At 30.5% G+C, this 14,206-nt stretch overlaps 1 protein-coding gene across 1 annotated transcript in view; it reads right to left on the reverse strand.

The window, feature by feature from the left end:
* Positions 1-3,773: 3,773 nt before the first annotated feature.
* Positions 3,774-14,206, reverse strand: part of LOC143065009 (uncharacterized) — a 31,097-nt gene continuing 20,664 nt past the window's right edge. Inside the window, exons 4-7 of the mRNA XM_076238276.1 lie at positions 12,935-13,291; positions 12,128-12,312; positions 10,468-10,603; positions 3,774-4,153 (exon numbers count right to left, since the gene is read on the reverse strand). Coding sequence (XP_076094391.1) covers positions 4,077-4,153; positions 10,468-10,603; positions 12,128-12,312; positions 12,935-13,291 — 755 coding nt within the window. The 3' untranslated portion in view covers positions 3,774-4,076. The remainder of the gene's footprint in view (positions 4,154-10,467; positions 10,604-12,127; positions 12,313-12,934; positions 13,292-14,206) is intronic.

The following is a 14,206-nucleotide window of genomic DNA, read 5'->3' on the forward strand; positions in this document are numbered from 1 at the left end:
AACTCAATAAAAAAACAACCTTTCATACATGTTCACTACATGACAGGTAACTAAAAATGTATAGCTGGATTCAGGGAGTGCAATCATAAATGTTATACCTGTATCTTAACTGATTCGAGTATTGTAGTAAATATTATATTATAAATTGTTGCATTCCTTTTTCAATCAAAATTTGCAATAAGAAACAATTGAAGTATTTCAATTTAAATATATGGCTGTCAATATGCCAAATTACAAAATTTTTATGGAGAAATGTTTAGATTTCGTATGCATGATAAAAGCAAAGCTAAATGCTTAAATAATTATGAATAGTCTGCAATTTGATAAAAAGCCAATACACAGTTACATAATAAAATTGTTTGAATACTTTCAAAGTATAAGGCTCCCTCTTTTCTGTATCAAGCTATACTTGTACCAACAAACTAAACAATCTAATTACAAAGTATCAACAATTATATAATTTTCTTCAAGAAGAGTTAAATCTTATAAAAAGGAATGATTACAAAGCATAATTTATATAAGATCTAAAATAAATTCTAAAATTAAGATTCTTAAATCAAACATATTATGCTGGTTAAAAATACATATTGCCAAATTTCATCTTTTTTCCCCTATCTTAAATCTATTTTTCCTCATTAAAAAAACATTTTTCTATGACAGATGAATACCATACCAACACCAGACAAAAATAAAAAGGGAAAATCTATTAAAAAAAGACATCTATTAACTATTTCAACATCTCAAACTGTATTAATATCTATTTCAATATTTGAAGCTCTATAAATAGCTGTTACAACCTTTCAAGCTCAATTGTTGAAAGTAATGCTGCTTATTAAATTTTAAAAAACACTCCCCCAGTAAAAATTTTCAAGCTTATAACAAATAAAGTAACAGGTATTCCAAATTTACATTTTTTCACTGATTAATGTTAATTAAAGAAGTTTTTCTCAAAATTTGGAAAAAGATCAGCTTTTACTTGGCAAATTATCTGATTCAATGCCGATTTCATTTCTCCTGTTTGCCAAAGTGGATAATGGCAGTAGTAGGTGGCTCTTGTCACAAAAAGATACCTACTACATATCTTTGAATCTGTAAACCTGATTTATCCCACTGTTATATGTCATTCAAGGCAAAAAAAATGTTTAAAGAGAGCTTTCGAGTGTTTGTCTTTGTGTAATTAACATTAATCAGTTTTATTCAACAAATGTCTTATAAAGACTAATAATATTTATGCCCAAATGTTGACAACACCTTTTGACAGTCAGAGTAAGTCAGAAAACAACTATGATTAATGTGGACAGAATTAAAATTCATAAGTATTTATCAGACCCATATTTTAGAACAACTAATCCAAACAAAAGTAAAGTAGATATAATTACAAAGGATTTGTTTTCTTTCAATAAAGGCAATTCATATACCACATCCAAAGGTACACTGCACATGAATGGATAAATGGCACAAATCATAGACTACACAACAGTTTAATACACTATATAGTAAATTACTATGTGACTACACAAATTACATAACTGTACAAATAACAAAAAAGATTTGTATAAATAGACATTTAATTGTAGATACAAAGGAATTTGTAAGTATTCTGATTAAAGATTATAATAATGCTATAATTTTTTTTTTACATTTATTTTCAGCTAAATGAAAATTATTAACAACATCAGTGAAATGAAAACATCTCAGATTTGACATATCTTTAGCAAATAATTACAATTTTTACAGGCTATATTTTTAGATGGATTTATCTCCCTTAGGACATTTTGTATCTGAACATTAACCACAAATAACTGACTATAAAACATACACATAGATTATTTACATGGGATTTCTTCTTACAAATAGTTGCCTAATTGAAATGAAAAATCTATATCTAATTTGATTTACTTAAGCAGACCACCAGCGTCATATGTTATTATTTCTTACAAAATCTACCTGGATTCTTTAATCATTTCTGATTATTGACTACAAACTGTTATTATCTAGTGACACTTCTACAGCATGTAAATTTCTGTGTTTAATCAAATTATGGGCATCACTGTGTAATATGAAGCTATTATTTTTTGTGTAATCTGTTTTAATATTAGTCATTAAAAAATATTCAAAGTAAACAAGTTATTTACTATTTTCCAGATTTTTGATCAGGGTTTAATTCATTGAAAAGTTTGAAATATGAATGAATTATGCATGTTATATGATCATGCCACAATCTAATAAAATTAAAATAGAAATAATTCAGGTAGATTTTGCAAAGGCAAACCTATAATTTTATTTTTCTCCAAAACAGCAAAGGCTAAGGGAAATTAAAACACCATGATTCAAAAAGGCACACACTGATTATATAATACTTATTTTTATATTCAACATTATCATCACAATAATCATATGTAATATATGCATTTTCCTGACAAAATGTACATCTTCTCTAACATTCATATTTGAAACAATGATTTTCAGAGTACACACATTTATATAGAATAAAGCCATCCATTTAAAACTGATATGCATCAACAATTGTAATAGTATGGACTACATTCAGCTTACTAACAGTATCTTTGATCAACTGCTCACTGAAAACTGGTGACCATTTCATAAAACGTACATAAATGCATTTAGATTCATAACTGCACTTTTAGAGATATCAGTCAAAAGCTTTTAAGCCAATAAAAGGCAAAAGTTTTCTTACCTATTTTCTAAAAATACCAACCAATCGTCTAATACACCAGCAGGATGTATGTATGAGGTGAAATAAAGCAATATATCAATACTTGCAGTATAAAAAAGCCTCCCTAATATAAAAACAAAATGAATTAAATCTATTATGAAATGATAGGAATGTATGAGATATGAGGCAATATAAAATAACTAGTTAAAATCAGAAATCAGAATTTTTACATGTAGAAAGAGGGAATTTTTTAAAATGTGTTCCTATTATTATAAACATTGACAGGTAGTTTTTTGCCTAACAAACATTTTTTTCTTATTCAAAATTTTATGCTTAATGTTCAAATTCACACAAAATTTAGTTAATTTCCAAATTTAACAATTTAGATTCTACATGTATTTTGAAGTCAGATTATTTCACCAATTTTTCTGGTTGCCAAATCTAATAAACTAACAGTGAAAATAGTATCTGGATAAAAATATTGCATACATACATATATATATATATATATATATACATTGAAACATTATGCACCAATAAAAACGAGCTAAAATTATAGAAACCGGTTGTTTTATCTAATTCTCACTGTAAATAATAATCTCTATGTTGAAAATTATAACATCCTAAATGATAATAAAATGTTTAATTGCACAGATAATGATGGTTACATGATCTCATATTGGCACATTTTAAATATGTGGGAATTCTCTTTATTGTAATGTATTTTTTTTGGATACCTGTTGTTATATACACAAATACAAAGCTTTTATTCACAACCAAAAGAAAGTCCAAATATTTCAATGCAAATATATACAAACTGGCAAAAAATGTACACATATGATATAACAAAGAAATATTTAGTCAATCAATTGTAGCACTCAATGTATGACTAATTTTTTACAGACTCAGAATAAAAAGTCAAAACAACAGTAGGCTACACAAGCTTGCCAATGGCAGGGACCAATACAATTTATACACACTGTTTTCTACAAAATTATTTGTAAGACTACCCTAGTGTTCACATTGACTAACAGAGTATTACTGTTTTAGTCCATCTTTCTTTTTCAAGTCATAATTTGTTCTTCTAGCACTCCTCTTTCACAACCATTAAATCAACAGGCAAACTTGACTGAATAGTCCCATCAGATCTCTCTCTTCTTCAATTTATTATAGGTTTACTTGTTTATGAACATTTATTTTAGATTTGCTGTGTAATTTTAAGGACTATATAGTAAAGCAATAGTAAAAACAAAATACCATTCCAATGTTAGCTCTCAGTTCCTTAATAATTGCCCCTTTACTGTGAAGACTTAAAACTTTTATTCCACCCTAACCTCTGATTTATATGTTTCTACAGGTCACTCATAAACAAGTAAACATTTCCTAATAGATATATGTCCTACAACAATATGGATGCCAGGAGAGACGAACACATCAAGAAGATGACATTCTGTAGACTAGCTGCTCCACTGTAATCTGTAAAATAGACAATTATATAAAATTATAAATATTACCATAGTATGTCCAGGGTAGTACATAGATAATTAGTGGTCATCTCTTTGAGCATGCACAACTGACCACTTACAGCTAATCCATTGATATCTATTTCATTTAATCTTCATAAATATTAAAACTGTAGAAACTAAAACTGAATTTGTTATTTAACATCTGTAGCCATTACCAGTAGCCACTGCAAGGAATGTTTACTCAATATTTAACAATGTACAACTATATCTCCAGCTCAGGCCACAACATCATATATTTTTTTGAAACAGTTTTGGGATGATTCAGTCATAAACATATTTACACTTTTGGTATTTAGCTGAATTTTTCTCTGAATGACTTGAGATCTCCCAATAACCTTCTGACATCAAACAACAAACACTTGATAAATGTGACGTCAAAATATTTAAATTGTGATGTCAAGATTTACAAGAGCCTGTGTGATTGTACGTAATGGCAGACACATTTGCATACAAGTGTATATACCTCTATTGTATACAGGATAGCTAGCTGTCTTTTCTTTTTACAAGTCACCTGTTTTTCTATGTTAAATCTTGATAGACACAAATCATGCTGCTTATAAAATGAAAGCCTTTTTGTATAATTTTGATAAAACTTACAAACAATTAAAATTTTCAAAACTGATACTAGTTTTAGAGAAAAACAGTCAAACATGTTTTTTGTTTACAGCTCTTTTCATAGCTATTCTACTAAAATACAAGTAATCAGTAAACTAAACACTGCTGTAGAACTCTGATTTCTTACAATTATCCAATGATTTTAAAATTTAAATTTATTTGAGAATAAATGAAGAGCAATGCAGACCTGTATACTTGAAAATGAGATAATCTGGGGGCTATACAATAACATTCCAAGTAAAAATGATATAATCAATCTATTATTCATAACCACTTTTAAAAATTAAAAATATAGCATTTAATTTGTGCAAGAATTCAATGAGTAAAACTAGCAGAGAGGTCACTTTCTGCATGAATCTATAAATGCATGAATACTCATACAATGGCAAACATTTTCCATTATTAAAAAAAAGTGTCAATTTATAAAGAACATATCCTGTTCTTGTTTTGTGGGCAATAGTGTACCATTAATCAAAACAAGACTGTTCACAATAAACTGTTAGCACAAATTAACACAAGAGTGCACACGCTGAAATGTCTCGCCTTCTATACTAATCATTGATATTATGTTGATAGTCCTAAGTATAAAGCTTAGTTTTATTACAACTGTCTCATAAACTTAACATTAACCAAGATAACTAAACAAAGACCAATGAACCTTGAAAATGAGGTCAAGGTCAGATGAACCATGCCAGGCAGACATGTACAGCTAACAATGCTTCTATACAACATATATAGTTGACCCATTACTTATAGTTTAAGAAAAATAGACCAAACACAAAAACTTAACACTGTGCAATGAACCGTGAAAATGAGGTCACCGTCAAATAAAACCAGCGCGACTGACATAAAGATCATAAAATATTTCCATACACCAAATATAGTTGACCTATGGCATACAGTATTAGATAAAAAGACCAAAACTCAAAAACTTAACTTTGACCACTGAACCATGAAAATGAGGTCAAGGTCACATGACATCTGCCCGCTAGACATGTACACCTTACCATCATTCCATACAACAAATATAGTAGACCTATTGCATATAGTATGAGAAAACAGACAAAAACACAAAAATTTAACTATAACCACTGAACCATGAAAATGAGGTCAAGGTCAGATGACACCTGCCAGTTGGACATGTACACCTTACAGTCCTTCCATACACCGAATATACTAGCCCTATTGCTTATAGTATCTGAGATATGGACTTGACCACCAAAACTTAACCTTGATCACTGATCCATGAAATGAGGTCGAGGTCAAGTGAAAACTGTCTGACAGACATGAGGACCTTGCAAGGTACGCACATACCAAATATAGTTATCCTATTACTTATAATAAGAGAGAATTCAACATTACAAAAAATTTGAACTTTTTTTTCAAGTGGTCACTGAACCATGAAAATGAGGTCAAGGACATTAGACATGTGACTGACGGAAACTTCGTAACATGAAGCATCTATATACAAAGTATGAAGCATCCAGGTCTTCCACCTTCTGAAATATAAAGCTTTTAAGAAGTGAGCTAACACCGCCGCCGCCGTAGCCGCCGCTGCCGGATCACTATCCCTATGTCGAGCTTTCTGCAACAAAAGTTGCAGGCTCGACAAAAAAGCAAAGCTATCAAAACACTAGTCCAAATAATTTTGACGTCTTGAAAGGCTATGATAATTTTTTTCTTTGACGCCTTACTTCGACGTCATAACGCCAAACTCATATTTTCAGTTGGACTTTGAGAAGGAATTTACTGCTTTATTAAAACGTTTAACTGATTTCTCCTCAAGATGCTTCATTTTAGGAGTATAAAATATATTTTTGAACCAAACACGGTACATTTTGACGGACCTGAATTTCTGGATAATGTAAAACAAAGGTTCCGGAAATTCGGGTCTGTAAAATTTTACCGAGTTTGGTGTAAAAATTATTTTATAATCTCCTAAAAAGAAATCAGATAAATGTTTTAAAAAATGCAGTCGACATATTCCTGTCTCGGATGGAATTGTTACTTATATTATTATTTCTGTAGGGATTAATTGAAAATATTTTGCACAAACAAACACATAAAAGGTAAGAATTTTTAAATATGCATTTTTGGGGGAAAGACGGCTTGAAGCCGTCAATTCCCTAATGGGGTTGGCCAAAGTATCATTCCCTCACGTCAATCATTTTGTTTTGATAGTTTGGAAACCCCCTCAAAATGTCATACTGAAATTGATGACAAGGAGAACAGATTGACTTTAAATACATTTTTTACACATTTCCCTTCATACTTTGTATATAGATGCTTCATGTTACGAAGTTTCCGTCAGTCACATGTCCAATGTCCTTGACCTCATTTTCATGGTTCAGTGACCACTTGAAAAAAAAGTTCAAATTTTTTGTAATGTTGAATTCTCTCTTATTATAAGTAATAGGATAACTATATTTGGTATGTGCGTACCTTGCAAGGTCCTCATGTGAAATTATCGTATATTGAGCTTTCCCTTACACTATATACGTTTCTTTTACAGTCCAGAAAAATCAGTATTACGAAATATTCTAAATATATCTAACCTAGTGACGTCATTGTTGGAATGCCACACAGGGATATCCTTTATTCATTATAAAAATCATTCACAGTATTTGTATACTAATCTAAAATCCGTATTTGTTAAATGTAAACCTAATGACGTTTGCTGTAGTGTAGATCATTCACACACCAACATGCAATGCTTTAATCTGAGGCTATAATCAGATAATTTATAGGTCAACTTTCGCGGTAAACAATGTCAATGGGGATACATGAGACTGGGGAGAGCAAAGACAGTTTTCATTGTTTCTGTAAAGTTCTGTTTTTAGAATCTTCCTCCAATTCAGGAGCACCTCCATTGATGAGTAATTATACACTAAAATCAAAGTAAATGTTTCTGAACACTTAAAATGTGACATTTAGTATATGATAAGTAGTCTTCTATATAAAAAAATATTTGTGTACCAACATAATTATTGAAATGGTAAAAAATTTAAAAAAAAATTAAATGTTGCTTTTTGTAGTTTATACCTATTGAGATTGGGGAGAGTAACTGCAGTTTTCATTCTTTCTGTAAAGTTATGTTTTTAGAATCTTTCTCCAATTAAGGAGCACCTAAATTGATTAGTAATTACCCACTAAAATGAAAGTTAATGTATCTGAACACTAAAAATGTCACATTAAGTATATATATGATAAGTAGTCATCAATTAAAAAATAATTTTGCGTACCAACATAATTATTGTAGTGGTCATTATTTTTTTCATTTTTTTTTTAAATATTGCTTTTTGTAGTTTAAAGCTATTTATTCATGAATTTTACAGATATACCAAATGTGGGATCTGGAAACAAACTTCACACAGCTTATATCAATCATATTTGATTTTATAAGTACATGTATCCCTGTGATGAGAGTTGAAACTAGGAACTTTATCAATGGAAAATTAAACTGAATAGATTTTTCAGTCCTCACTTTCTTGAGAATACTGTCACAAAAAATTGAGAATGGTCTTAGCCTGCCGTTCAGTTGTACATAATTAAAATTCTAAAATATATTGTAGTAGTTGTTAAATTCAATTGAATTTTAGATAATTAACTCCTAACTTTAATCAAATGTTTTGATTTAGAAGGTGCAGATCTCATTGGTCCAAATTGTCTCTATGATGAATTCTTGACTAAGGAAATGAAATAACAATAAACAACAATTAGTTTCATTATTGTTAGCCTTTCTTTATGTTCTAGCTGTTCTTTTGCTCATTCTTTGTATGTAGACTATCAAAAGATACCCCCCTAAAAATTGAAACAATGGCCGTCTTTTCCCTCAGAGCTCTTCAGCTCTTTGATTTTTAGCTTTCAATGAAAATTTGATGGCTAAATTGGGTCTCAAAGTTGAGAACAAAATATGCTCTCAAAGTCCAACCGAAAATGGCGGCTTCAGCATTATGACGTCGAAGTAAGGCGTCAAAAAAAAAAAATATCATAGCCTTTCAAGATGTCATAATTATTTGGACTATTAAAACACCAGAATCATTGCAGGAATCTCTGGAATAAAGCTGATAACCATAACAGTCATCCCAAGATGTGTGATGAACAATCAGGTCAGTATCTGTATTGTCTGTTAAAGTGTTTCTATATTATTTTCTATACAAATCTTACATTGGTATGATCTTGGGATGTAATGACCATGAATCAAATAAAGGTCATCAGCCTTACCCCAGTGAGTAATATAAATTAAAGCTTTAAGGTGTTATTCACATTTATACTTAAAGTAAAATTCTAGACCATTTTCTTATTATCATGTTGGGTTTCCTATATCTAATAACTAAGCTGATACGGACGAATTTGTTTTTGATTTATTTAATGTGTGTGAGATTTTGATTTTTCTTATAAATATGTTAAGGGACCTTCTGGTTTGAGTTTTGTTGGAATTTTGTATTTTTTTTATTTTACTTTAAGAACTGAATAAAAATACCACAGGATTTTTGCATCCATTAAATTTAAGATAGAAATATTGCAATAAAAGCATAATCATTAACATGAAATTCCATAGAACAATAAAACTAGGCAATACAAAACTGTCAAATAACTATCAAATATAATACAATTGTTTTCAACCTTTGGTAGTGACTTTCTTTGCTTGTTGGTTTGTAGACATGGTAGAGATCTCTCTCATTTACCTAATACAGGCAAGAATATGTCAATCAAATAAAAAAAACAATTTTGTTTAAATGAAAGATCTGCATATATCATTTTAATAGCATCACTGTGTTTCACTTTATTTGACAGAGGACCAAAATAAATAATAATTGATAAGATCAAGTTGAAGGCAACATAGATCAATATTTAACAAAAATGTGTTCATAGTGCATGGGTGCCCCACTTGCACTATCATTTTTCTATGTTCAATGGACCGTGAAATTGGTATAAAAACTCTTATTGGCATTAAAATTAGAATGATCATATCATAGGGAACATGTGTACTAAGTTTCAAGTTGTTCAGTAATAATTGTGAATTATTTCCTTTTGACTTCAACTCCATCAAAAAGTAACTTGACCAAAAACTGTAACTTAAAGCTGGACAGAAAGGTGAACGGAAGCACAGACCAGAAAACATAATGCCCTCTTCTATCATAGGTGGGGCATAAAAAATAGTGAGGATTAATGAAAGGGACTGAGTGACTTTTACTGTCCTGTTTTATAATAAATAAATCAAAGAAAATCTATTTCATACAATATAAAATTGAGAATGGAAATAGGAAAGTGTCAAATAGACAACAACCTAACAATAGCGCAGACAACAACTGTAGGCTACCAATGGATCTTCAATGCAGCGAGAAACTCCTTCAGCTGGCCCCTAAACAAATATGTATATTAGTAAAGGGATAATGGACGTCATACTAAACTCCGAATTACAAGTTTAACTGCACTAACTCATCTTATAAATCTATGTGAAATGTTTTATGTTTACTCAAATTTAATACATCAGTTAACAGTGGGTAGAGGGGTGGGGTGAAAGGGGTTCATGAGCTGAAGCAAAATCAACCTAAAAGCAGAGGGAGTGAAGTCAGGTGATGAGAAATGGATGGCAGGACATACGTCACACCTCTGACAGATGAGCTCTTGATACTATAGCCTTACCTTGATTTAATATTGCTTGTTTGCGTGTTGTAGTCGAATGTTTGTTAACATAGACCACAAAATAATCAGTTTTAAAGTTAGCCTCTGTAACTGCATCAATCCTTAAAGTGGTAGAAACTAAACCCTTTACTTGGTTCTGCAAAAATAAATGTGAATTGTTAGAAGTCAAGATTTCCTATCCTATGTAATAGAATATCTCTTCTAGAGCAATATCCTTTGTCTAATTTGTAAGAGCATTGTCCTGAATATGCATGAAATAATTGCCTTTTTTGAAATAGAAAATCTAAGAATGATTTGGGGTAAAGTATAAACTATGTATTTTTCTCTGCAAAGACTTTATACAACTCCATGTACATGATGTTTGATTGTAAAAAGTATTGTTAATATTGTGAATTATTAATTAACTACACTGTTATTGGACTTAATATGATGAAAACTGCCTATGCAATATAATGTATAAACTAGGCCAATACAGAATAACTCGGCCAATACAGATTTTTTTTTGTATTGGCCGAGTTATTCTATATTGGCCGAGTTGACACAAGTGCAGGAATTCGGAACGTCTCTAGATTTTACATCGAAAGTCATGATAAACACAAACTGAAAGTAAACAGTTGTTTTGAAGACGCAGTTGTCATTTAGTGATCTTAAACATGCTGAAAATGTCAGTATGGCATACATTTCAGGCGAAAGACGGTCACATTCATTTAAAAGGTATTTTGAAAGCAGACCATAGAACTATTTCAGGTTTGGGGAATGAGTAGATTATCACAAAGTTCATTTCTTGACGACCTCATAATTTCACGATTGTACACATCGATTTTTAATTAGTTTCTGCATAACACATGCAATGGCAGTACCTTTCCAATAACTATTTATGTGTTGCGTCTAAATTTAAGTTGTAACACTTTATAGTCACTGAAAAGGGTAGAAAAATTCATCAGATGAGAAAATACTGAAGACACCTGGAAACAGCACCAGATCATTATGTATTGCATCTAATACAAAGAAACAAACTGAGATTTGGATAGTTCCACTTCAAGGTAAAAATATTTATCTCTTGAAATGATATTAAGAAAATATTGTAACACTGTAGTTAATTAATAAAGATATTATTACGTATATTTCTGTATTGGCCTTGTTATTGGTCCTCGGCCAGCTGTATTGGCCTTCGGCTTCGCCTCAGGTCAATACAGCAAGCCTCGGACCAATAACAAGGCCAATACAGAAATACTTACGTAATAATATCATATTATTTCCTTTTGACAACTAATGATCGGAATCTATTCCTTGGTTAGGTCTTTTAAAGATATTTGAGAATTAAATCCCTTTGATGAGGATAATATTATTGTGCATATATATATCAAAAAGTAAAATCAGAAAAATACTGAACTCAAAGGAAAATTTGAAACAGAAAGTCCCTAATCAAATGGCAAATTCAAAAGCTCAAACATATCAAACGAATGGACAACTGTCATATTCCTGACTTGGTACAGACATTTTCTTGTGTAGAAAAAGGTAGATTTAACCTGGTTTTATAGTTAACTAAGCCTCTCACTTGTATGACGGTCATATAAAAGTCAATATTAAGCAACTATTTTTTTTAAAATGTCATTTTTCATAGTAAACATATCTATACTGCCATTTATGTAAAACATACCAAACAAAATACTCTGAGGCCATTCTGGTTATAATCGACATCATACCGGTCTCCATTTTCACCATTCTCCCAGAAGATGTTATTACTTGTACAAGTTATACCTGGTACTTTGATCGTACAAGTCAGCTCCACAAATTTGTTTCCCTTCATAGCAGTGATGTTGTTACATGATATTTCAGGTGGAACTGAAATTTTTATTAGAATTTATAAATTATAAAACATGGAATATCGTCATGATTGTCTTTCAAAATGTATTCAGAATCTGCAAACTCATTCATGAAAAATTTCTACTGTAATTAAGATAAATAAATACACTTTTTCGATTTTCTATAGGATTTATATGTTAAATTTGTTTTAAAATTTAGTTATCAAGGCACAACAGTGAATTAATTGTTCTTTCTTAACTGTGTTCATCTGGTCAAAGTTCCATAACTCCTGTATAAATGGTTTAACATAACTGCTAACAGAGTTCTATTGAGTACGAAAGTTTTCTGTCATGCAATCCTTTTATAGCTGACTGTGCAGTATGGGCTTTGTGAATTGCTGAAGGCCGTATGGTGACCTATAGTTGTTAATTTATGTTTCATTTTGGTCTCTTGTGGAGAGTTGTCTCATTGGCAATCATACCACTTCTTTTTTTATAATTATTTATTTAAATTAAAATATTTATATTAAAGATGTTTTTAATATTACAATAAATATGTATTGCAAGGACACCTGGAGTCATATACAGTATAGTGAGATTTTCAATTTAATAAAATTGCAGTTAAAATACAGCAAAGGTCTAGCTAAAATTGTGATACTTACTACTGAAAACTTCAAGTTTATAGGAGATTTCTGTTTTCATAGAATCATCATCGCGAACCTTGGCAACACATTTAAGTATTTTATCGTTATCGTCTGGTTTGAGACTGATGGTAGCTGATTTCTCTACATTATACACTATTGGTGGTTGGGTCCTGCTGGTATCTGGTACCTCTACCTGAGGATCACCCATCTCCTCTGTATTACCAAGGTAAATCTTTATAACAGCTGCTGGGTTAGAACCTTCTGTTCTACAGATTGGTTTATAAGTTCCTTCCTCTAATCTGATTGATAAGGCTGGTTCACCTGATACTGTCTGTTTTTGGTCTCCTATTTCAAATTCTGTTTTTTGGATCGTTCCTGTAACAAATATAAATCAATGTATTTTAACAAAGCTGGTTTATTCCCAAAATTGCCCTCATTAAAACAATGTAGTCATTAAAACTGTTATACAGTGGTTTTGATAATTGAAGGTTTCTGACAAACAAATCAATAAAGGAACAGCATTAATATGTGGAGTTCTGAATAATATAAACCTGTTTAACTAATCATATCAACAACAAGGAAGGATGTGTTATACATCAGTGGGAAATACTATGTGTATATTAGGACAAGATCATGTTAATGACATATGCATATGACTATGTAACTAGACCAACATACAGAGCTGATATTCTTTAATTGCTATTTCACAAAGTAACATTCAGAACCACCAACACCATTCTTTGTTCTTACTCATAAATACCTCATTTTTATCAGAAACATAGCAAATGAAGATGTTAAAAAACATAAACTAAGAGAGTGCATTCCTGGGATATTATTAGAAAGGTATTGCATATTTATTTGTTTCGCAAGGTATGGATATGAAAAGAAATAATTCATTTTGCTCTCATTTTACAAGGAGGATCACTTAGATATATTCATAGGAAATGCAGTTTTAACTCAATTAAAAATATATACTTAAAAGATAGTAGCCAGTAATCTATGTTAAAATATACAAGATCTACCAATAAATGCAGAACATTTAGACCAATTTAGGACTAGTTGACTGCATCAAAACTGAATTCAAATACCTCACAAAATGTACTTTAAACTGTAATTGGTCAGTTCTGAGTGACCTCATTACTTAATCAGAACTATAATTGATTAAGATAGGCTATTTAATTGAACCACTATACATCTATAATACTAAAATTACGAGGTCCAATTTGTCAGCCGTCATCGGGTAAAAACGACAAATCAAAGAATTCAACTCTATATATAACTAATATAGGA

This window comes from Mytilus galloprovincialis, chromosome 2, assembly GCF_965363235.1.
Source record: "Mytilus galloprovincialis chromosome 2, xbMytGall1.hap1.1, whole genome shotgun sequence".
Taxonomy (NCBI): Eukaryota; Metazoa; Mollusca; class Bivalvia; order Mytilida; family Mytilidae; genus Mytilus; species Mytilus galloprovincialis.